This window comes from Lygodium microphyllum, chromosome 12 (genome assembly GCF_053477565.2).
Source record: "Lygodium microphyllum isolate KBCC chromosome 12, Lygodium_microphyllum_v1.1.10, whole genome shotgun sequence".
NCBI classification, from domain to species: domain Eukaryota; kingdom Viridiplantae; phylum Streptophyta; class Polypodiopsida; order Schizaeales; family Lygodiaceae; genus Lygodium; species Lygodium microphyllum.
This window is the reverse complement of record NC_141146.1, coordinates 135,029,367-135,054,012: the sequence shown is the minus strand read 5'-3', so window position 1 is coordinate 135,054,012 and position 24,646 is coordinate 135,029,367. Positions and strand designations below refer to the sequence as shown.

The 24,646-nt window shown below is 46.5% G+C and overlaps 1 protein-coding gene across 3 annotated transcripts in view; it reads right to left on the bottom strand.

Moving 5' to 3' along the window:
* Window positions 1-24,005, bottom strand: part of LOC148028309 (uncharacterized) — a 185,535-nt gene extending 161,530 nt beyond the window's left edge. For 2 of the 3 annotated variants that reach the window (XM_087690114.1, XM_087690116.1), the window contains exon 1: window positions 23,770-24,005. In XM_087690114.1, the coding sequence (XP_087546240.1) occupies window positions 23,770-23,811 (42 nt within the window). In that variant the 5' untranslated portion in view covers window positions 23,812-24,005. The remainder of the gene's footprint in view (window positions 1-23,769) is intronic. The other variant, XM_087690115.1, reaches the window with a different exon arrangement.
* Window positions 24,006-24,646: the final 641 nt, after the last annotated feature.

The window sequence follows — 24,646 nt, the reverse complement described above, 5'->3', positions numbered from 1 at the left end:
GAAGCACGAGCCAATTTTATCTCTATAGACATAACAGCCCATCTATGTATCAGACAGGATGAGATGGCACTCATGGGAGAAGTTGCTACAGCATGCAAGGGCCATGCAGAGCCTGTCACACTACTCATTGGAAAACTTCATTTGTACATTCAGGGATATGTGGACCGCAAAGAGTTTTCTATTGCTTCACTTGAGGGTTGTGATATCTTGCTTGGTATGCCTTGGTGCCATCGTGTGCATACAATGATTGATTTGCATGCTAAAGTGATCACCACTTTTTGGGGCACATAGTATCAGCTAATGGTATTCATATGGACCTTGCAAAGGTTAAGGCAATATGTTCATGGCTACCTTTGAGGAATGTACATGAGATCCACAGCTTTTTGGGACTATGCTCCTATTACAGAAAGTATGTACATAGTTTTGTTGAAATTGCATCTCCACTACATGCTTTGCAAGAGAAGGGTGTATCTTTTAAGTGGATAGTAGTAAAAATTTCAGCATTTGAAAAGTTAAAAGAAAGTATGAATTCGGATTATGTGCTCGTGTTGCTTGATCTAAGGAAGTCATTTTTCATTCACTGTGATGCATGTGGGACAACCTAGGAACTATTCTAATGTAAGATGGCCGAGTCATAACATATGAGAGTCATGTTCTCCATGGTGCAAAAAGGAATTTCCAAGTTTATGATGAGAATGTATTTCTTTCTGTAATTCATGCACTTTCAACATGAAAACACTCCAACTCCGACCTCTTCCTATGTCTTCAATGCTGTCGTCATCATCAGCCTGATCTAGTGCCCTCACTGACGCTATGGACTGCGTGCAAGGACTGATTAGTCCTCCTGTATTCAGCATTCTTTCCTTGTTCAATGCAGATTTCTTTCTTCTTTTCTTGCAGTTTCTCTCTATTCCTTTGTCTCTGTGTTCATGTTCCTTCTTCCGTTGCACACTCTCACATGGTATCAGAGCCTAAGAGAGAGCTGATTGCTCACGGAGGAGACCACCCCAAACTGCCAGGTACCCTTGCCACATCAGTGTTTTGCTGAAAACGCAGCTTTCTTCTTGAAGGCGACACCTTCTTTGTGCAAGCAACAATATTTCTCCCCAAGTCGAACCCTCTACATCGACTTCCTTGCATAGCAGCTAAGAAACACGTTTCTTTGAATTTGAAACTTACGAAACGTTTCTTAAAGTACAAAACATTTCTGAGAGTAAAAAATGTGGGTGTTTTATTTTTTTAAAAAAATTTGGTGAGTTGGAACCCAAAACATGGTTTTTTTGACAAAAACTATTGGGCAATGTTAAACATGATGATGATGATGTGCAATGACTCGTGAGGGCTCAAGATTTTGGATGAGAGACTGATTTTTTTGTGATTTTGTTTAGTTATTGAACTTTGTCAATCTAGTATCTATTCTTGTCTTGAGATTTGAATATTATACGACTTTAGTCTCATTTATGAGTTATTTATGATATATTACGATGCATTTTCGATTTTGATATTTTGTCAGTTTGTTTTGAAATGAGAATCATGATGTTGCAACTTGACTTAGTCCATATTATAGATAGGCTATTTACATGTTAATTTCAATTTTCTTTGTATGATATGTATGAATCATAATGTTTGAGTTCTAAACCATAGTATAGCTTGTCTAAAGACTAACGTATAATATATTATTCTCAATTGACTCTATTATCACTCAAGCTCAATTAGCCATTCTTTGTTTAAGAGAGTTCCATAGAGGTTTAGAACCTCTTTCCCCAGTCAAACCTATTAAAAATCCCTATATAAAAAAACCCACGTTTCTTATTTTACCCCCTCTTGAAAGAAACTTACGAAACATGTTTCTAACATTTCGTTTCTAAAGTTTTTGGCTGCCATGCTTCCTTGTGATCTTGTAGCAACGCAAATTTCTAGCAGGTGTCTTGCAAGATTTTGAAGATGTCTTACGACCAGTTTGGTAGCTTTGATGATACAAATGAGGAGCCTCCTTGGCACTCTTCCGAACAACGGCAAGATTATTGCATGGATTGTGAAGAACGCAGGTCACCGAGCCCGTTTGTTCGGAAACCCTCTCCTCCCCATTCTCTCCATGTCTCCTAGAAGACCCATGCTTCTAGCCTCCATATGCCATCCATGGCACCCTCTATACAAGTGCCTGTACTCCCTTCTTTACCCAAAGAGGACCAGCTTGATGGTTTAAACTACTCGCTTTGACAATGTAAGGTGGAGTGTATCCTTAATACATTGGATCTTTTGGGAGTTTGTTACCCACCCTATTCCCTCATACAATGAAGGATCCCACCATTGGATCATCGATGGATCGTGCAACCTTATGGGATCAACTCAACTCTAGAGCCCAATCTTTCCTCTTTATGAGATTAAAGGATTTTGTCCTAGTGCATGTGTGCAAGTTGCAGGAAGTAGCGGAAGTGTGGACAAAGCTTGCTTCTTTGTACCATCAGAAGACATTTGCCCATCAGATCTCTCCCAATAAGAAATGACGGATACTCGCTATTGATGAATCTCCTTCCATGAAGGATCATATTAATAGGTTGGAGGATATACGGGATTAGCTTGCATCCCTTGGTAGGATGATCTCTTCACATGATATGGCTATGATTCTTTTAACTCGGTGCCATCTCCCCGGTTTGATGTCTTCTACACCACCCTTCTTACATCGAGGACCCGTGAGAAGCTTCTATGGGAGGAGCTTGCCCTGCTTGTTTTGGAGCATGATGAGCACGCCAAAGAGGTTGCCAATGGATCCACCTCAACCCAAGCTTTTATTGCAACTTCGGGAAGGGGAAAGACAAAGAAAGGAAAGTCAAAGGTTAAATGACAGGAGAGTTCTTCAAGCTTTGACTTTGATTTGCAGAAGTCTAAATGCCCATACTGTGGAAAGGAGACACATCCAGAGAAGAAATGTTGAAAGAAGTATCCTCCTCACCTTCGTCCGAGAGCGAAGGATGGAGCTAAAGCATCCGAGCCTTCTACCTCTACTCCAACGGTTACCCATGAGTCCGTGTTCCTTCATATTGTTTAGTTGGAGAAGTCTTCTTTAGTGGTTGCCTTGTTTTCAGAGAGGCCTTGGCTGGTTGATAGTGGAACTTCTAGTCAAATGACTCCACAAGGTGTTTTTTTGCAAGATCTATGCCCTTTTGAGGGTTTAATCACTGTTCGTGACATTGTATTGGTACCTATTAGTGGTATTGGCACTTTGTCTTTGTTTCCCCGACCGCGCTTCGAACTCTCTTTCACAGGCCCTTTTAGTTCCCGACTTGGGCTTTCCACTCCTCTCAATTTATGGCCTTACTAGGCTTAGTACCCGAGTTATCTTCACCAATCAGGCTATTTGTATTGAGGGTTCTTCTACAAGGGTTGTTATCACGACAGGTTGGTAAGAGAGTGAGAGGTTGGTAAGAGAGTGAGCTTTACAAGCTCCATTTTCCTTATCTTCTACAAGGTCCTCCAAGGCACTTGTCTATTGCTACACCCGTTCCAGCTTGTGCACCACCTATTCCACAAGTCCCTTCCCATCCCCCACCTTCTCCAATAGTTCCCTCATACCCCCCATCCCTTTTAGAGGGGAATGATCTCGGTTATGCAGCTGTGGATTCCTTGGCCCCTAGTGTTTCAGAGGGAGTTTCCCAAGACTATGAGGAGCTTCTTCATCAGCAGTCTACATCGATGAACTTCATCGATATTGGCATTCCTCTTGCCACCCTAGGATCCGTTCTTCCTTGGCCTTCCACTACATCCAGGATCTGAGAGAGGGTGTTAGTAGTCATGTTTGTCATGCCTTGTCATCTCCTACTTGTGAATCTCAATCTCAGTCACACAAAGACTTTAGGAGCTCAGACCTGTCTGCCACTTGTTTTGACAAAGGAGGTATCTCATTCTAGAGCACTTAGTTTTTTGCCTTTCAATGCATTTTCTCCTTTAGTCGGGATTTTGTGTGCGTTTCCCGGGCAATTTCTGCATAAAGCAATCTGTCTCACCTATTGGACATTGTCCACCCTTTCTGAGATTTTTCTAAGATTTTCTAAGCATTTTACCAACATTGAATGCTGGCCAACATACCAACATTGAATGCTAGTTGGCCTTATTTTGGCCCCAAATTTCAAGTCGGCTAGATTTGGGGGTATTTGGCTATTTATAGCCTTCCCGACGTAGTTGGCAGAGCATTCATTCATCTTCCTCCTTCCTTGGCAGGTGCACACTCCGACTCTGTCATCTTCCTCCATCTTCGGTGCTGCCGTCATCAACAACCTGATCTAGTGCCCTCATTGACGTTGGGGGTTGCATGGAGGGTCTAATCAATCCTCCTTCTTAGCATTCTTTCCTTATTCAATGCAAATTTCTTTCTTCTTTTCTTGCAGTCTCTCTCTGTTCCTTAGTCTCTATGTTCATGTTCCTTCTTCCGTTGCACACTCTCACAACAGTAACCATTGGAAATGCTTCACTTGGAAAGCACCAAGGCAAGAGGAAGCACACCAATCAACGTTTGCCAAATAAAGACCTTGGATCAGAAAGGTGTTTTGTTAAGCCAACATATCATTACCATAGTTTTCCACCATGCTTGGCCTTTCTGGAGACCCCAAATAGTATTGCTTTTCTAAACAAGACAATCCTTATCACAAATAAGCAAATGATATATTTGATTTGCTAAAGTACGACCCAAAAGCAATTAACCATTAATCATCCAATCCTACCAAGGGGCCTCATGGTCCAAAGAGGAGAGAGGTTGCATGGCCCATAAAGAGGTGGAGATAGTGTTCCACAAATTGTGGTAGCCTCGGGGAACATGAAAGTAGCGTTGAGCTGATCTAAAGGACATAACAACCCCACTAACAGGTAGAAGCTCATCAACAACAATGAGGAGTCCCAAGCACACCATCCTATTCAACATCAGCCTTTGTTCCTCTTTGCCTTATCAAGAGAGAAGCTTTAAAACCACCAACATTTCACTCTCGGGGAGTTTGCCACCTCCCAATCCGAAGGTGGGTGACAACAAGATTTAACAAGGACCGATCTCCAAGAGTGGACCAAATGATTCAGCAGCATAGAAGACTTATGATGGATAGACTGTTCGGCATTAACCACATGCCACCATGAGGTAGAAATCGCGGTGTTCCCATGCTTGATACCCTAAGTCTCAAGGAAAACTCGCAATCAAGAACCAAGGTTGCCTACCCTCGCACAATGCCTAGAACAGTGACTAATGAAGAGCAATCATATGTCTCCAAATCCAGAACAGCCCCACCACCCATTCTTCTGGGAGTGCAAGAATGGTGCCAAGAGATCCATGAGGTACCCATCTATGAGAATCTTTTTTCCAAAGCAAAAACCAAACGGGTCGAGTAATTCACTATAAATGAGACTTTGGCCAAAGGAGCAAGGGAAGGTAATATAAAACCATTAGTATTATGATGATCTACACTATTTTTAATCTAACATGAAAATGCCAAGCTTGTGATTTCCAATACACAAACATATCCATAATACCCAAGGAGATCCAATCTATTACCACTTTAGGAAAAACCTGCACTCCCAAAGGATAGCCCAAGTGCCTAAAAATAGAGCCTTTAAGCACCACCTTACCTTGCCAGCCCACGGCCCGAGAGATCACTCTCAATGCAACTAATAAGGGCCAACTTAGATGCATTAATGTGTATTTCCGAGGCAAGGGCGAATAAGTCCCATGTGGCCATTGCTCTTTGTATATTATTTGAATCAGCCTTGAGAAACATAAAGGTATCATCCGGTCTGGCCCACCAATTGTTCCTGTTAAGGTAGAGAGAATCCAACCACCTCACCATTGGCTGCTCGACAAGACAACACCGTTAGAATGGTGTGAGTGGCCAAGGCAGAGAACAAAGGATTCAGCGAGCAACCCTGACTAACCGACCAACAAAGGGGGAAGGTTGTCGTAACACCACCATACTAATAGTATTGATAAGTCCAAGCATTCTCAAACCAAAACCCATGCCTTGCATCAACTGACCCAAGAAGGACCATTCCAAATGATTAAAGCCTTTTTCAAGGTCCAACGAAACCATCACCATTTCATGTTTCGTGTATCGAGCATAATCTATTCCCATCTGGACATTCAAGATGTTGTGCACAATATTGCACCCATTGATAAATCCATACTAGGCAGGGTAAATAATGTCCGAAAGATATTCATGCAGTCTGTTAGCTCAGACTTTGGTAAAAATATCTCTCTCTCTCTTTTTCTTGAAGATAACTGAATTAAGTAGTAAATATTTACATCAGACCATCAGGTCAGCATTCTCTCTATATGTCTTACTTTCTGTTACATGAGACCATCAGGTCATCAGAGAAACTCTCTCTCTCTCTCTCTCTCTCTCTCTCTCTCTCTCTCTCTCTCTCTACATTAGACCATTAGGTCATCAAAGAGTGACGAAAGACTATCAAGACTTTATCACAAAGAGAAAATCACACTGCTGGTGTAGAGCGAACAATAGCCAGCCAGGGGCAGCAATGTAAGGAAGAACAGGTCAGCTGATATCATAGAAGAAATCTACCATAGCAATAAACGTCAAATACGTTCCACATGACCATGGATGCCTGAGACCGAGTCAAAAATAAAGGCATTCCGAGTACGCCAGATATGCCACAAGGCAGTCCATCTCAAGAACTGGAACAAGTAGGAATGATCAAAATGCAAAGAAGGTATGGAAGGTAGCTTTCCCATAATCCATGAACAGGCTGTTATGCGTAGCTGAGTCGCCGAGAGCCACGCGAGAAATAAAACACCAGATCTGTCGTGAAATTGGACAAGAGGCAAAAATATGAAGCAATGTTTCATCACATATAGTGCAGAATACACAACGACCAACAAAGATCTTTTGAGCACGCAACACCTCTCCAGTTGAAAGACCACCAATCAGCAGTCTCCACAAGAAGACTTTCCCCTCATAGAAACCTTGGACTTCCAAAGCTGAAGGAATCTTTCCTACAACTTCTTTTTGCCATCCCTAATATGCCATAATTTATTCACCTTTGTAGTGACCCATCTCTTGGCCTCCACCATCTGATGGTATATCTGGTTAGCAAACCTCTTCTCAAAATCATCCGGTATCACAAACTTCCAGTCACGCCATGTATACAATGGCTGTAGCACTGGTAAAGGAGAGAACCTCTGAAGTTTGACCTGTATGGATGACCAGATGTCACAATATCCTCGAGGTACCCGAAAGTGTTGACGAATACGCCGAAAAGAGTAAAGTCGGGACTGCCCAGGAATAACACCATCAAAATTGTCTGCAACCCCAAACGAGCCATCCAATTAAACTTGAGTCTATGCAAATCAGCCAATCTAACAATCTAGAGGAGACCAAGACTTCTCCTTGCAATGAATTCGCGTCCTTGCAAATCTCAGGAGGGCGCCAAACTGAAAAACGTAGAATCTCATGCCAGGATGCAATCAAATGAGAAAGGAGAAAAGACCGGGTGATCTTAACATGCCTCGAGGAATTAAGCACATGCCATAAGGAGGCACAAATGACCGTGTTACTATGGGAGATGCCAATCTTTGCAATGAAAAATTTTGCAATATCTGACCAAGGATGACTCTGTACACATAATGCTTGCAAAAGGGCCAACCTCAAGGCTTTCATATGCAAATTAACATCCAGCAAAGTTGCTCCCCCATTCGTTAAGGCATAGTCACATGCTGCCACGAAATCCAGGCCTGGCCCAAACGGTTCCCCTTCTTTTTCCACAACATAAACCTGATAGGCTGAACTAGTTCCAAAAGGTACTTCTTAGTCCAGGGAAGCATTGGCAAAAAGAATGATATCATACTAATCATAACACTTTGAGCAACTTTCATTCTGACATGTAAAGGCCAGCCTTGAGATTTCCAGTACATGAACTTGTCATGAATCCAGGAGGCCATCCAATCCAATAAGGCCTGGGGTGCTACCTCCACACCAATAGGATATCCCAAGTGTCTGGTGATATTTCCCTTTGAGATCACGATTCCATGCCAACCCAAGGCCTGCAAATCAGTCTCCGTACAGGATAGAAGTGTAGATTTCTGAGTATTAATATGAAGACCAAATGCCAAAGCAAAAAGATTCCATGCCACCATTGCCCGATTAACATTAGTGCGATCAGCCTTAAGGAACATGAAAGAGAGCATCTGCCAAAGATTGACCCACAAGTTGACTACCACTAGGAAGAGACAAGCCAACTATCTCGCCTTGATCAGCCAACTTATCCAGCAAGGAGAGCATCGGGTGAGTGACCAAAGCAAACAGCAAAGGGCTGAGAGGGCAGCCTTGCCTAAGAGACCGAGATAAGGCAATTTCTTCTGTGATCCCTCCATTAAGAGCAATACGAGACACATCTCCCTGACCAATAGTGTCAATAAGAGAAACCATGCGAGGGCCAAATCCCATTGTAGACAATAATTGCCGCAAAAAAGGCCAGCTAACATGATCAAATGCCTTCTCAATATCCAGCTGAAGTATAATTACTTGTTGTCCTGAAGCTTTAGTATAGTCATTCAAGATGTTATGCATTATATTGCGGCCTTTAATGAAACCATATTGGCGTGGATAAACGAAGTGCGGAAAAACTTTCTGCAATCTGTTGGCAATGATTTTGGAGAAAATTTTATATAACGAACCCATAACGGAAATAGGTCTCTATTGTTTCAAAGAGGTTGGGGAGGGAACCTTGGGCAATAACCAAATGACAGCAATCTTCCAATCTAACGGCATAATACCAGAATTCCACACTTGCTAACACAGGCGAGTCAATGGGTCTTTAAGCTACTACACATTAGTTGAAAAGAGCTCATTAGGAAGCCCATCCCAGCCAGGGCTTTTCCTTCGGGGTAGGTGGGATAGCACTTCTTCCACTTCATTTTCTGAAATATCCGCCTCCATTAAGTCCACCCATTCTGGTTTGACCTAGTTGCTTACCAACTCGCAAATATATTGGCAAGTAGCAAATACAACATCAAAAAAATTCTCTTGCGAACCCAACAAGGACTTATTAAAGTCGACACACATACGAATGATGGAGGTTGGATCAGTCACCATAATACCCTGTTCATCCATTATGCGCACAATATTCTCCCAGGCATATTTCTGGTGCAGGTGAGCAAAGAATTGATGGGATTGACAGTTATTATCGTATAAAGTTTCAGCTCTAGCCAACAGTTTGTATTTTGCATATTCCTGTTCTTGAAGAGAATGAACCCTGCCTTTCAACCATTCAATGCATGTGAGCAAGTCATCATTAGAATCCCCTGATTGACTTAGAGACAAGGAGTGGGCCAATAAAGATTGGGCATTCTGCAATTCAGCTCGTAAAGAGGAAACATGCCGAATACCATACTAACGGGATAACTCTCGAGCATTATCCTTAAAAACAGCCCATGCATCCCTTCCTCCAGATAGGACCTTCAAGCTAAAAGAAGCGATCGGTTGCTGAACATATTCCAAAAACTGATTCTATTGCAGAAAAGATTGATTAAAACCAAGTGGCAACCGAGTAAGCAAAGCCTTGAATACATGAATAGGTCTATGGGTGATTTCCAAGACCAAAGGGTAATGATCTGATAAGACATGCTGTCGTTCCACCCACATGTCAATCTCTCTCTCTTTTTTTTCGTAAAAGGTAATTGTATTAATTACGAAGAAAGTACAAGATTACATGATTACACGAGTACAAGAGGCACGAGGGCCATAGGCCAACGTGTGGGAAATCCCCAGACTAGGGTACTAAAAAGTTACACCAATCATGGCAAGGACCCAGAGGCAATTGCCAAATGCCAGGAATACAAATCCTCCCGAGGGAGCAAGTCAGAGTGCCTGATGAGATCTAGCTGCCAATGCAAGAGCCCTTTAAGCCTTGCAATATGTCGCGGTACATTAGAAGCCGAATCAAAGAGAAAAGCATTTCGGGTGGTCCAAATGTGCCAGCATCCCCAGTATCTGAAAAAATGGAATAAGATCTTCATATGTAACGGTGGTGGTGTGGGATACTTCGGGCGCACAAAAACCCAATCGAAGGGAGTCAGTGAAGACCCCACCACCGCGTGCCAGATTCGTGACAAGAGCGACCAGATATTCTTGGCAAGCGGGCAAGAAAGAAAACGATGTCGGGCCGATTCCGCCGAAGTGGTGCAGAAGAAGCAAGTGCCATTCGAGATTCGACGCTTGGAAAGGGCCGAGGCAAGAGGAAGACCACCAATCATTACCCGCCACAGAAAGACCTTGCATTTGAAAGGTGTCTTGTTCTGCCATCCCTCCATCAGCGTTGCCTGCCACCATGACAGTGATTTCCGCAGGCCCCAAACAGCATTAACTTTCACGCCCAACCATTGGTGATCTTTAATAAGAAGATGATACACCTGATTAGTAGAGGCCTTTTCCAGACTCAACCGGCCTGCAAGGTCCCAGTCCTGCCAAGGGCGATCCATAGCCAGGGCAGGAAAGGGTTGCCTACCCTGAAGTTCCGAGGAAAGCTTCCCCCATAAATCACGGTATCCGCGCGGGATCCTGAAAAGTCTCCTAGCAGTCCGAAATGATGCAAGGACATTGCGAGTGGTAAGGGTAGCATCCGCAATCGAAGTCACACCCAATCTCTCTCTCTCTCTCTCTCTCTCTCTCTCTCTCTCTCTCTCTCTCTCTCTCTCTCTCTCTCTCTCTCTCTCTCTCTCTCTCTCTCTCTCTCTCTCTCTCTCTCTCTCTCTCTCTCTCTCTCTCTCTCTCTCTCTCTCGGGCGTAGTGAGAAACCAACCACCGCTCGCCAAACGGCTGACAAGAATAACCAGACTTTCTTAGCGATGGGGCAAGAAATAAATCGGTGCCGGGCGGATTCCACAGTAGTGGTGCAAAAGAAACAGTTGCCGTTGGAGATTCGTCGCTTGGAAAGAGCTGAAGCAAGCGGAAGACCACCAATCATCACTCTCCAAAGAAAGACCTTATATTTGAAGGGTGTCTTGTTCAACCAGCCCTCCATCACAGTTGCCCTCCACCATGACCGGGATTTACGCAATCCCCATAGAGTATTCGCTTTAGTAACCAGCCATTGATGATCTTTAATCAGAAGATGATACACCTAGTTAGCAGAAGCTTTGCTTAAATTCAGCCGGCCTTCGAAGTCCCAATCCTGCCAGGGATGATCCGAAGCAAGGGCAGGAAAGGGTTGTCTGCTTTGGAGCACCATCAAAAACTGTTCCCATAAATGCCAATATCCACGAGGGATCCTAAAAAGCCTCCTAGCTGTACGAAACGATATTAGCACATTGTGACTGGCAAGGGTGGCATCCGCGACTGAAGATAAGCCCAAACGTGCCATCTGGTTGAATGTCTAAGCTTGTGTTTACCTTCCCATGAAAGTAACCACGAGACTGCCAGCAATTCCAATTGAAAAGAATTAGTAGCTAAGCGATCCTCCGCTGGATGCCACTGAGCCTTCTGGAGGACCAGTTTCCAAGAACATACCAAATGAGTAAGCAGCGATGAAGAAGAACTGGAGAACCGCGAATCAGCATTAAGAACATGCCACCAAGAACTCCGGATTTGGGTATTGCCATGCAGAAGCCCATGATCCTCAAGGAAATAACGGGCTATAACGACCCACGGATCATGATCCAAAGCGCGGAAAAGAGACCAACGGAGTGCCAACATGTGAGTTTGGGCATCTAAAATAGCCCCTCCACCCATGCGTTTGGGGGTGCACTCATGCGACCAAGAAATCTAGGAAATACCTACATGCAAGGAATCCTTCTTCCATAGCATGAAACGAATAGACTGAGTAAGAGCATTCAGAGTCGTAGTAGTCCAGGGCAGCAATGGCAAGAAATATGTGAGCATTGGCAACATAATTGTCTGGGCTACTTTGAGGCGAACATGGAAGGGCAAGGCCTGAGACTTCCAATACAAAAACTTAGCCGCCATTTTCTGAGAAATCCACTGCAGAAGCTGCTTTGGGGGAACATCAACACCCAAAGGGTACCCAAGATGCCTGACAATGGAGCCACGAGGAACAACCATACCCTACCAGTCCAAGGACTGCAAATTCGACTCCGTGCAGCTGAGAATGGCTGATTTGAACGCATTGATGTGAAGGCCGGACGCCTGAGCAAAGAGAGCCCAAACATCCAATGCTTTTCGAAGGTTATCATGTCCGCACACAAAATCATAAAGCTGTCATCAGCCAAGGATTGACTAATGAAGTGTTGTCCTGAAGAAAGCGACAATCCAGCCAACTGAGTAGAAGCTGCCATATGAGATAACATCAAAAGAACTAGATGAGTCGCAAGGGCAAAGAAGAGAGGGCTCAAAGGGCACCCCTGTCTGACAGAGCGGGCAAGGACAAATGGCTCAGTAACGCCTCCATTCAGCATGACTCGCGAAGACGCCGCAGCACTGATGGTGTAGATTAGACGAGATATCCGAGCACCAAAGCCCATAGCAGACATAAGTTCAGCAACGAAAGACCAGTCTAGATAGTCAAAATCCCAACCCGGACTTTTATCCTTGGGCAAGTGTAACAAAACGTCCATAACCTCTGCCTCACAAATATCTGACTCCATAGTAGCTTGCATGTCCTGCGGAACCTAATTGCGGACCAAGTCATAAAAAACCGAACGGGCCTGAGTAGTTTGGGCTGAAGGTGGAGAAGTGGAACCAAGAAGGTCGCGGAAATAATTCCTACAAATATGCACAATAGTCTGCGGATCAAGGACTAGGTGGCCTTCTGCATCCTCGAGTCTGGTCATATTCTCTCGAGCATGAGAGGCATGGAGAGCTCGAAAGAACTTATGAGTCTGACACGCACTATCTTGCAAAGTCTCCGTCAGATGTTGCAATTTGGCCTACTGATACGATTTCAACTGAAACTCTTTAATAAGATCAGCCACCCGCATTGCCAGTGCTAGCAGAAATGCATCATCCGGAGTGTCCACCAGCAGAGAACGAAGCAAAGCCAGTAGGTCCTCCGCTACTTGTCGACGCCGCCGACAAAGAGAGGCATGATGGATCCCATACTACCGAGCAACCTACTGCACATTAGAGAGCAATCTTTCGAATGAAGCAGTGCCCTGAGAGGAGAAGTCCAATAAGAATCTATCAATCAATTGCTGCATATAGCCCTGGAAGATTGCATGCTTCAAGTAAGATGAGTTGAAACGCAAGGGGAGTCTCTCCAGAAATTGCTTGAAAGGTGCAATGGGTTGTGCAAGCAGCTCAAACTGCAGAGGGAAATGGTCCGACAAGGCATATTGCTGCAACACTTTCATTTCGAGCATCTCAGGATGAAAATCATCATTCTACATGATGTATATGCGGTCCAACCGCGACCATGTTGTTGCATACTGGGCAGAATGGAAAGTAAACCCTGTAGAAAACGGGTGTAGCCAGGACTAGAGATCTTGCTTAAGAACAGCAAGAGCCAACTCATGCCACATACGACTTTCCGGCGCGTCCATTACCGAATGCTCCGATGTGGACTGGGAAGAATCAACACGCATATTGAAATCCCCCATCAAGAAGCCCCATCTGCCAAGTGACAAGGAAGTCTGCAAAGTCTGTCAAAGCTCCCGGCAAGATAAAGGATCATTCGGAGCATAGAGGCCAAGTAACCATAAGATCTCCCCTTCGAATAAAATTTCAATCATCAGAAAGAGGCCATGTACATCATATTTAATAAGAACAGGCTGATATTTTTCATGTACAATCATGAGCACACCCGAATAATGCATGGCCTGTGTCCCTGCATAGAACAAACGAAAGCCATGGCAATCCACAACTTTTCCAGCTTCTCCGTGGCTCTTGTGCTCAACAGCACACAGGACATCCCACTGATTCTCATGCAATACAGTCCACATGGCATGTTGCTTGTGGCGAGAACAAATTCCTCGCACATTCCACGTGGCTATTTTCATGTGTATTCAAAACAAAATCAGGTACGAGGCACAGCTTGCCTCGATTTAACTTTTTCTCCGAGAATGTCCAGGACTTCCAAGAAATCCGCCAACACAACAAAAGAGTTCTGAGGACCAGATTTGGAGATAGACGGCATGTCTACTGGCTTGGGGATGGAACGGGGATAACGACGATCCCACGGGGTAATGACATTGCCTCTGGTATCAAAAGCCAGCTTAGCAGGTGGACCCTTTGGACAATCCGAATACATTCTCCTGGTGGGCTGAGGACGAGGAGCAGAGGAAACCATAGCAGGAGCAGAGCGCTCTGAAGACAACATTTCTTTCCTGCCCATATAGGTACGCATGGAATCTTGTGAGGTAGTAGGCACAGTATTCTCCATGCCAGCAACAACCCTGTTGCCTTTTTTTGCGCGTACTTCAACGCAATCAGTGGCACGGGAATCCAGACCCGAAACCTCTTGTTTACCTTTGTCCAGAACTTTAGATGGGTGGATAGCTAAACACGCAAGCCGTTCTCCCTCTCTCTCTTTTTCTCTCTCTCTCTGTGTACAGGCACAGATCAGATCTCTAATCTGTGCAGGGTTGCAGTCGTGTGCTGCCAGGTGATGGCTCTCTTACTCTGACTCGGCACAACAAACTGCAGAGGGCAGACACCCACGGACAGCAGCAGCAAGTAGTGCTCTCAGCACTGTGCTGTCTCCTTCCAAGGCTCGCGGTAGGACAGAGCGCAGCTCCTCTCTGCGCTGTATGTGAAAGGCGCCTCACAAGCCCGCAGGTATACAATGCGCCATGGACAATATCACGTTTGATAAAAGGCGACTCTGGTCGAAACCCTAAAACGCACAAAGACGCAAGCAGGAGCAGGCAGTCGTCAGGTGGTCGTCAGGCGGGTGGGTCTTCAGCCGCGCAGGCAGTCGTCAAGCAGTCGTGAGGTGCGCAGACAGGCATCAAGCGTCAAGCGGCAATCAGGCGTCAGGCGGCAGTCAGGCGCGCAGGCAGTCGTCAGGCGGCAGGCGTCAGGTGGGAATCGTCAAGCGGCAGTCTTCAGGTGACGACAGGACGGAACGCCAGACGGATCTCTCTCTCTCTCCAGCGCACCGACCCAGGGAAACGTGCAGACGCAGCAGGTCGTTGTGCAGACACAGCAGGTCTTCGTGCACGCGGGGGCTTGCGGGTGGTCAGGTCGACGTCAGGTCGTCCGCCATCGTTTCTCTCTCGCTCTCTCTTTTTTTTTTTCGTAAAAGGTAATTGTATTAATTACGAAAAAAATACAAGATTACTTGATTACAAGATACATGATGACACAAAGCCATCATGTGAAGAGGTTCTCTCTCTCTTTTTTCTGATTACAAGACACGAGGGCCCTAGGCCAACGTGTGGGGAATCCCCGTAGTAATGCACTAAAAAGGTTACACCAATCATGGCAACGACCCAGAGGCAATTGCCATATGCCACGGATGCAAATCCTCCCGAGGGAGCAAGTCGGAGTGTCGAATGAGATCTAGCTGCCAATGCAAGAGCCCTTTAAGCCTAGCAATATGTCGCAGTACATTAGAGGCCGAATCAAAGAGAAAAGCATTGCGCGTGGTCCAAATGTGCCAGCATCCCCAGTATCTGAAAAAGTGAAATAAGATCTTCACATGCAACTGTGGCGGTGTGGGATACTTCGGGCGCACAAAAACCCAGTCGAAAGGAGTTAGCGAGGACCCCACCACCGCGGACTGCTAGGCGACTCTTCAAGATCCCGCGTGGATACCGTGATTTATGGGAAAAGCTTTCGTTGGAGCTTCAGGGTAGCATTGGCAACCGACGTCACACCTAAACGGGCCATGCGGTTAAATCTTGGTCTGAGCTGATATTTATCTTCCCATGAAAGGAGTCTCGATACTGCCAACAATTCCAGCTGAAAGGAGTTAGTCTGCAAGCGGTCCCCTACTGGGTGCCAACGGGCCTTTTGGAGCACCGCTTTCCAAGAGCCGACCAAGTGCAGTAACAAAGAGGAAGAGGGACTGGAAAAACGAGAGTCAGCATTAAGGACATGCCACCAGGAGGCCCGAAGCCGTGTGTTACCATGGCGGAGCCCGCTATCCTCAAGAAAATAACGGGCTATGATGGTCCACGGGTGATGATCCACACACATGGCACGAAAAAGGGACCAACGGAGAGCTAGCATATGAGTTTCTGCATCCAAAATAGCTCCACCACCCATGCGCTTAGGGGTACATGCATGTGACCATGAAATCCACGAAATGCCTGCCTGCAGTGAATCCTTCTTCCATAGCATGAAACGGATGGGATGAGTGAGAGCCTTCAAAGTAGTAGGCGTCCATGGCAACAAAGGCAGGAAATACGTTAGCATTGGTAGTATGATTGTCTAGGCCACTTTGAGGCGGACATGGAATGGCACGCTTGCGACTTCCAATACATAAACTTCGCCGCCAGTTTTTGTGAAATCCACTCCACAGGTCTTTTGGCCGTATATCCACCCCCAATGGGTATCCAAGATGCCTGACAATGGAGCCACGGGAAACCACCTGGCCTTGCCAGCCTAATGACTGTAAATCAAGCTCCGTACAACTGAGAATGGCTGACTTAAAGGCATTGATGCGAAGCCCAGAGGCCTGACCAAAGAGTGTCCAAACATCTAATGCCCTTCGAATGTTGTCCCTGTCCGCCTGCAAAATCATAAAGGTATCATCAGCCAAAGATTGGCTAACGAAGTGCTGACCCAAAGGAAGAGACAGCCCGGCCAGCTGAGCAGAGGCTGCCATGGAGGATAACATTGAAAGGACCGGGTGAGTCGCCAGGGCAAAGAAGAGAGGGCTCAAAGGACAACCCTGTCTGACCGAGCGTGCAAGGACAAATGGCTTTGTAACCCCACCATTGAGCATAACTCTGGAGGAAGCCGCAGCACTAATGGTGTAGATCAATCGGGACATCCGGGTACCAAAGCCCATAGCAGACATGAGATCTGCAATGAAAGACCAGTCCACATAATCAAACGCCTTTTCCAAGTCCAATTGAATCAATACCACTTCCTGACCGGAGTGCCGCGCATAGTCAATAGCCATTTGCACATTTAAGATATTATGCAGAATGTTGCGGCCCTTAATGAAACCATATTGGAGAGGATGCACAATAGCTGGAAGGTGCTTGTGAAGCCGATTCGCCAGCACTTTGGAGTAGATTTTATACATGGAGCCCATCAAAGAGATTGGTCGCCAGTGTTGCAGCTTTGACGGTGAAGGGACCTTTGGAATTAGTTTGATAAGGCCTTCTTTCCATGAGGAGGGCATGACCCTTGTTTCCCAAACCTGCTGAAACATGACCACCAATGGCTTCACCAACTGCGTGGCCGAGGTCTGAAAGAATTCATTAGTGAGACCATCCCAGCCAGGACTTTTATCCTTCGGCAGGTGCAACAAAACATCCATAACCTCCTCCTCGCAAATATCCGCCTCCAAAGTGGCTTGCATATCAACTGGAACCTGCTGGCGGACCAGATGATAGAAGACCGAGCGGGCATGCGTAACCTGGCTAGAAGGCGAGGGAGAAGAACCAAGAAGTTCCATAAAATAATTTCTGCACATAGTGACAATGGTCTGCGGATCAGTGACCATGCGACCTTCCGAATCCTGGAGTCTGGTCATATTTTCGCGAGCCGGAGACGCATGCAAGGCGCGAAAGAACTTATGACACTGGCAGGCACTATCTTGCAATGTGTCAGTCAAGTTATGCAGCTTGGCCTGTTGATAAGATTTCAACTGAAACACTTGAATAAGATGGGCCAAACGCCTCTCCAGTGATAGCAGAAAATCATCATCTGGGGAATCCAGAAGCAAGGAACGGACCAAAGCCAGTAAGTCTTCTGCTGCATGTTGACGTCGGCGACAAAGCGAGGCATGATGGATCCCATACTGCCGAGCAACCCGCTGCACATTAGAGAGCAGCCGTGCAAACGAAGGCAAGCCCTCAAAGGCGAAGTCCAATAAGAACCTCTCAATCAACTGTTGCATATAGCCCTGGAAAATTGAATGCTTCAAATAAGAGGAGTTGAAACATAAAGGGAGCCTATCCAGCAATTGCACAAAAGGTGCAATAGATTGTGCCCGCATCTCAAGCTGGAGGGGGAAATGGTCCGACAACGCATATTGCTGCAAGACCTTCATTTCCAGCATCTCGGGAAGAAAATCATCCCCCTGCATGATATACATTCTGTCCAGTCGCGACCAGGTAGTTGCATATTGTGCGGAATGAAAAGTAAACCCTGAAAAAGAAGGGTGAAGCCACGACCAAAGATCTTGCTTGAGTACGTGCAAAGCAAAGGAACTCCACACCCAGCTTTCCGGCGTATCCATTACCGAATGCCCTGAAGTGGACTGAGAAGAGTCAACATACATATTGAAATCTCCCATCAAAAACCCCCTTCGGCCGAGTGACATGGAGCCCTGCAAAGTGGACCAAAGATCCCGTCGGGATGCAGGATCATTCGGAGCATAGAGGCCCAACAGCCATAAAATCTCTCCTTCAAATAAGACTTCGATCACCAGAAAGCGGCCTTGCACATCATTTTTAACAAGGACAGGCTGATATTTCTCATGGACAATCATCAGCACGCCCGAATAGTGCGTAGCATGGGTCCCTGCATAAAACAGACGGAATCCATGACAATCCATCACTTTTCCTGCTTCACCGTGACTTTTGTGCTCAACTGCACACAATACATCCCACTGGTTCTCATGCAAGACGGTCCACATGGCATGTTGCTTATGGCGAGAGCAAATGCCTCGCACATTCCACGTGGCTATCTTCATGTATCCTCAAAGAAGGAAGTCAGGAACGAGGCGCCTGCTGCCTCGATTTCACCTTTTCCGCGAGAGCATCCAGGACACCCTCATCCAGAAAATCAGCCAATACTGCGAACGAATTCTGGCGACCTGCTTTAGAGGTACAAGGGAAATCCACTATCTTGGGAGAGGGGCGGGGATAACGCCGATCCCAGGGTGTAATAACATTACCTTTGGCATCAAACGCCAGCTTAGCAGGTGGGCCTTTGGGGCCGTCGGTATAGACTCTCCTTGGAGACTGATTACGGGGGGCAGACGGGGCCGTAGGACGCGCAGCCTGCCGTGAAGTGGCCATTTCTTTCCTGCGCGTATACGTGCGCACGGAATCCTGGGAAGCAGTAGGCCCAAGATCCGCCAGGCCTGCATCCAACTTTTTACCTTTTTTGGGACGTGCCTCAATCCAGTCAGTGCGACGGGAATCCACACTCAGGACCTGTTGTTTGCCTTTATCCATGACATGAGGAGACTGAAGGGCTTCCTGGGGCGTGGCATCAAGCACCATGTCATCCTTGGGCAGCACAACCTGCGCATCCTCCGAAGACGGTTGCCTTTCAGGGCATTCGGCCATGAAATGCCCCAATTTACCACATGAAAAGCAGTGTCCCGCAAAGTTGCCCCATTTCAAGCGAAAATACAAAGGATGCATGCCTGAACAATTGAGGCGAAGCCACGCGGACCCTTCGCCTCACGGGCCTTTTCCTGGCCGTGTCCCATAGCATGCATAAACGGTTTCGGTTCATCGCCCTGAGGCTTGGGGGAACCAGCACTGTTCCCACAACCGCCATCGCATCCTTCAACATGGGCCAATAGACCGCCGGACAATTTTCCACCTCCACCCACACCGGGCATTCTCGTTGAAGCAGACGCTGGAAGTCAGCCATGGGGCACCATGGCACAACATGGACCAAGCGGCGATCAAAGAATAGTGGCAACTTGGACAGGAGCTCAGCTCGATGCGTTTCCGATTTCAACAGCACCTCATAAAAGCCGCGAGGTCCAAGGAAGATCTCCTCAACACACTCCCCTTGCAATGAATGGTGCAACCACTGGCGAATATGCGAAAGCACTGGGATCCTGCCAGTGAAGAAAAGTATAACTGCACGGTCATAAAACACCGAGAAGGATCGCAAGACTGATTTGGGGTCCACCGTGGCTTCCAGCACATCATCCGTTCCCGCATCAGAAAAAGATTCATTATTATGCTGGACATAATCGCCAAGCAGAGTATTGGCAAAGTCCAGCAAATGCTCCCAGTCAATTTCCTGCGAATCCACAGGATCAGAGGCCACTTGCGCATAGGAGCGTTCCGGAGGACCCATTGGCTCATCAGAAGTATGCTTGGAGCGTTTGCCGGCAGGCGGCAGTTCAGAACCCGGAGGCAACTCCTCCGTGCATGGCACCATATCTTCCGGCTCCTCTGCATCAGAATCAGGGCCAAGGGCTACCACCGTCCGGTCAAGAAAATCCATATCCAGGCCAGCCATACTGCTGTCTTCGCACTCACGCCCCCTCTCTCTCTCTCTCTCTCTTTCTCTCTCTGTGCAAGTCCCGCAGACTTGTCGGCCTCAGCCGTGGCCTATCCCGAGGGGGTGTAGATAGCGCGTGGGTCAGGGCGCAACCCTAACGGAGCAGATGCAAGAGGGCGAAACGCAGGGCCAACGGGCAGTGACAAAGGCCAGAACGTTGAGGAGGAAGGCTAGCAGGCGACGGCAGGGCTGAACCGTCAACAGCAGACTCGCTGCGAAGCAGGGATCAGGCGACAGTCCAGCGGGCCCAGGTCCGATGGCGACAGGAGAAGCTCTGACACGCAGCGCAGACGCGCGTTGACCAGGAGCAGAGCCCGCAGGTCACACGGGCGACGGCAGGGCGGGGCACGCAGCCAACGGGCGCCAAATGCTGGCGACGGCGAATGGTCTGCTGACGACGACGACGGGGCACAGGCGACAGGGCTGCAGGCGATGGCGACGGGGCACAGGCGACGCAACAGGCGTCAGGTGGCGGACTGGCGATGGCGAACAGGGCCGCGACGAGCAGGTCCCGCTGGCGTGACACGCGACAGGAGCAGGAACGATGGCGGGCGAGGGGCGACGGTCAACTAGTCGACGGCAGGGCAGGGCATGCAGGCGGCGTCATCGCGAGCTCCTCTCTCTCTCTCTCTCTCTCTCTCTCTCTCTCTCTCTCTCTCTCTCTCTCTCTCTCTCTCTCTCTCTCTCTCTCTCTCCGTAAAGATAAATGAATTAGGTAGTGAATATTTATATCAGACCATCAGGTCAACATTCTCTCTGTATCTCTTACTTTCTATTACATCAAACCATCAGGTCAGCATACTCTGTCTCTCTCACTCTCTCTATAACTAATATTTACATGAGGTCTGCAGGCTCTCAGAACTACCTATTACATGAACAGTACTAATAGATCACACAGAAGGAACAACTGGAGTAGAGCGAACAATCGCCAGCCAAGGAGCAGCAATATCCGGAAGGACCAGGTCTGCTGACATCATCTCTCTCTCTTCTTCTTTTTTCGTAATGGAATCCTCTCTCTCTCTCTCTCTCTCTCTCTCTCTCTCTCTCTCTCTCTCTCTCTCTCTCTCTCTCGTAAAAGGTAATTGTATTAATTATTTAAAAAATACAAGATTACAATATACAGGATAGCTCTAGGCTATTGTGCGTAAATCAGAGACATCACAGTGAAGGTACAACGGAAGCAAAGTCACTAAAGGGGAGCAGGATAAACTGCAATGTGCCAAGCAAGTAAATCCCATCTAGGGAGATTATTAGTTAACTCAAGCAAGTCTAGCTATCAATGAAGAAGCCCTTTCAAACGGGCTATATGGCTCTACACGCCTGATGAAACATCAAAGATGAATGCACTCCTCATGCTCCATATATGCCAACAACCCCAAAAGCGCAAGAAAGAAAAGAGCACTTTCATATCTGCCTACACGGGGTCCACAAACTTGGGATGTCCAAAGACCCAATCCTTTGAAAACATCAATAGGTAACCACTCGTAACCAAATGGCCAATAGTAGTGACCAAACGTTCCTCGCGACCAAGCAAGGAAGGAATTGATGGCAGGAGGTTTCAAACTAACATTTGACAAAAAAAGTAGCAACCACTAGAAATCCGCCACTTGAACAGCCCAAGGCAAGGAGAAGCGCACCAATCAACACTTGCCCAATGAAAACCTTGGATCAGAAAGGTGTTTTGTTAAGCTAGCGTGTCACCACCACAAATTTCTACCATACTTGATCTTTCTGGAGACCCTAGGTAGCATTGCCTTTCTAGAGAAACCAATCCTTGTCACGAATAAGCAAATGATATATTTGCTTTGCAAAAGCACAACCCAAAAGGAGTCTACCATTAATCAACCAATCCTGCCAAGGAGCCTCTTAATCCAAAGAGGTGAGAGGTTGCATGGCCCATAAAGAGGTAGAGATGGTATTCCACAATTTATGATAGCCCCAAGGGACATAAAAGTAGCGTCGGGCCGATCTGAAGGACATGGCAACCCCACTAATAGGTAGAAAAATCTCTCTCTCTCTCTCTCTCTCTCTCTCTCTCTCTCTCTCTCTCTCTCTTCGTAAAAGGTAATTGTATTAATTACGAAAAAAGGTACAAGATTACATGATTACAAGAGACACGAGGGCCCTAGGCCAACGTGTGGGAAATCCCCGTACTAATGCACTAAAAAGGTTACACCAATCATGGCAACGACCCAGAGGCAATTGCCATATGCCAGGGATGCAAATCCTCCCGAGGGAGCAAGTCGGAGTACCGAATGAGATCTAGCTACCAATGCAAGAGCCCTTTAAGCCTAGCAATATGTCTCGGTACATTAGAGGCCGAATCAAAGAGAAAAGCATTGCGCGTGGTCCAAATGTGCCAGCATCCCCAGTATCTGAAAAAGTGAAATAAGATCTTCATATGTAACTGTGGCGGTGTGGGGTACTTTGGGCGCACAAAAACCCAATCGAAAGGAGTTAGTGAGAGGACCCCACCACCGCGCGCCAAATTTGCGACAAGAGTAACCAGATATTCTTGGCGAGCGGGCAAGAAAGAAAACGATGTCGGGCCGATTCCGCAGTAGTGGTACAGAAGAAACAATTGCCATTCGAGATTCGATGCTTGGAAAGGGCCGAGGCAAGAGGAAGACCACCAATCATTACCCGCCAAAGAAAGACCTTGCATTTGAAAGGTGCCTTATTCAGCCAGCCCTCCATCAGCGTTGCCTGCCACCATGACAGCGATTTCCGCAGTCCCCTAACAGTATTAGCTTTCACACCCAGCCATTGGTGATCTTGAATGAGAAGATGATACACCTGATTAGTAGAGGCCTTTTCCAGACTCAACCGGCCTGCAAGGTCCCAGTCTTGCCAAGGACGATCCACAGCCAGGGCGCTCTCTCTCTCTCTCTCTGTGTCCGTGAGAAATTTTGAATTAAAGTATTGAAGTATTTACAACAGGCCTTTCAGCCAACCAAGCACAATAAAGACAAGCACCAAACACTAGCTCATGAAGCCAAAAGGCTACAAAAACACAATGCTACACGAATAAAAGAAGGGGATCCTGAAGAAGGCACAACAGGGGTGGAGCAAACAATATACATGCATGGAGCAGCCACCTCTCCCAGCATCAAACCAACCAAAACCATGGAAGTGTCATGATGTCTTATTATTGTGTCCGTTACACTATGTGAATCAAGAGCTATTGTGTTCAATAGCTCTTGATTCGTCATGTCACCACTGACACTGTTTCATCGTGAGCATCTCATTGCGGAATGAGCTGGCTGATTTTGAAGCCCTTTGTGTTTTTTGAAGGACCGGTAACCTTAATGACTCGATCGATCCCAATAAAAAGGTACTTAGCGAGACCTTCAATCAAGTTTCAGCTACAAGGACAAAAACTTTAAACTGCAGAAAGAGAAATTCTTTCTCTTAGACCATTTCGGTAGAGAGGACCGAGATTTAGAAAAGCCACCTTAAAAAATGATCCAAGCTTGATGCAGCCATCATCTGCCATGCCGTGTACAGCCTCGAGCAAGCGAGACTCTCTCTCTCTCTCTCTCTCTCTCTCATAAAGGAGAGTGATCCTATGAGATCGTACGACAGTCTGGCACGAAGGCAAACGAGTGAAGCAGCGACGGAGAAATGTGAACGCCTCTTTGCACGCGCGCGCGAGAGAGAGAGAGAGAGAGAGAGAGAGATTGTTTGCTTGTGTGCGTGCGTGCGTGCGTGTTGTTAGGAAGGTGGCGATGATACGGGGTGCTTTCTTTTGTTTAAAAACGTTGATTGTTTAATGGTGCGCTCTATTTTTAAGTTTAAAGAGTCCCTTCAACCGAGGCCAAGCCGGCTCACCGGATTGTTCCTTTGTCTCTTCCTTGTTGTCTTGGCATGGACAGCCCTTTTTGCCGACCATGGGAAAGCTTTGTACGGGCTGCTTACCGTTCCTAAAAGCACTACATTCCGTAGGATCATGTTTAAATGAGAACAATCACCCATGTTTTTTGGAGTTGTAGAAATGCTAGAGGTATATTGTGCGAGCATTGTGCATGCTAAAACAATGGTTAGTAAGTTAAAACAATGGTTTCAAAAACAAGGAGGAGCTTATCCCTTCATCAAAAGGAGAACAACATTGTTTGGTGATAGAGGGGCACTAGATGAGGAAAGCCTAAAGCTTTGGAATATTGCATAAGCAATGGCAATCAAATTCATATGGTCGAATAGGAACAAATTTCTAATTAGAAAGGAGGGAAGGACTTCTCTCAATGTTTTGTTTCAAAGCCCTTAGTCAAAAATACTAGGTTTACTTGGATCATTTAGGAAGATAGACCATCTTTTTAAGGACATGCCTCTTG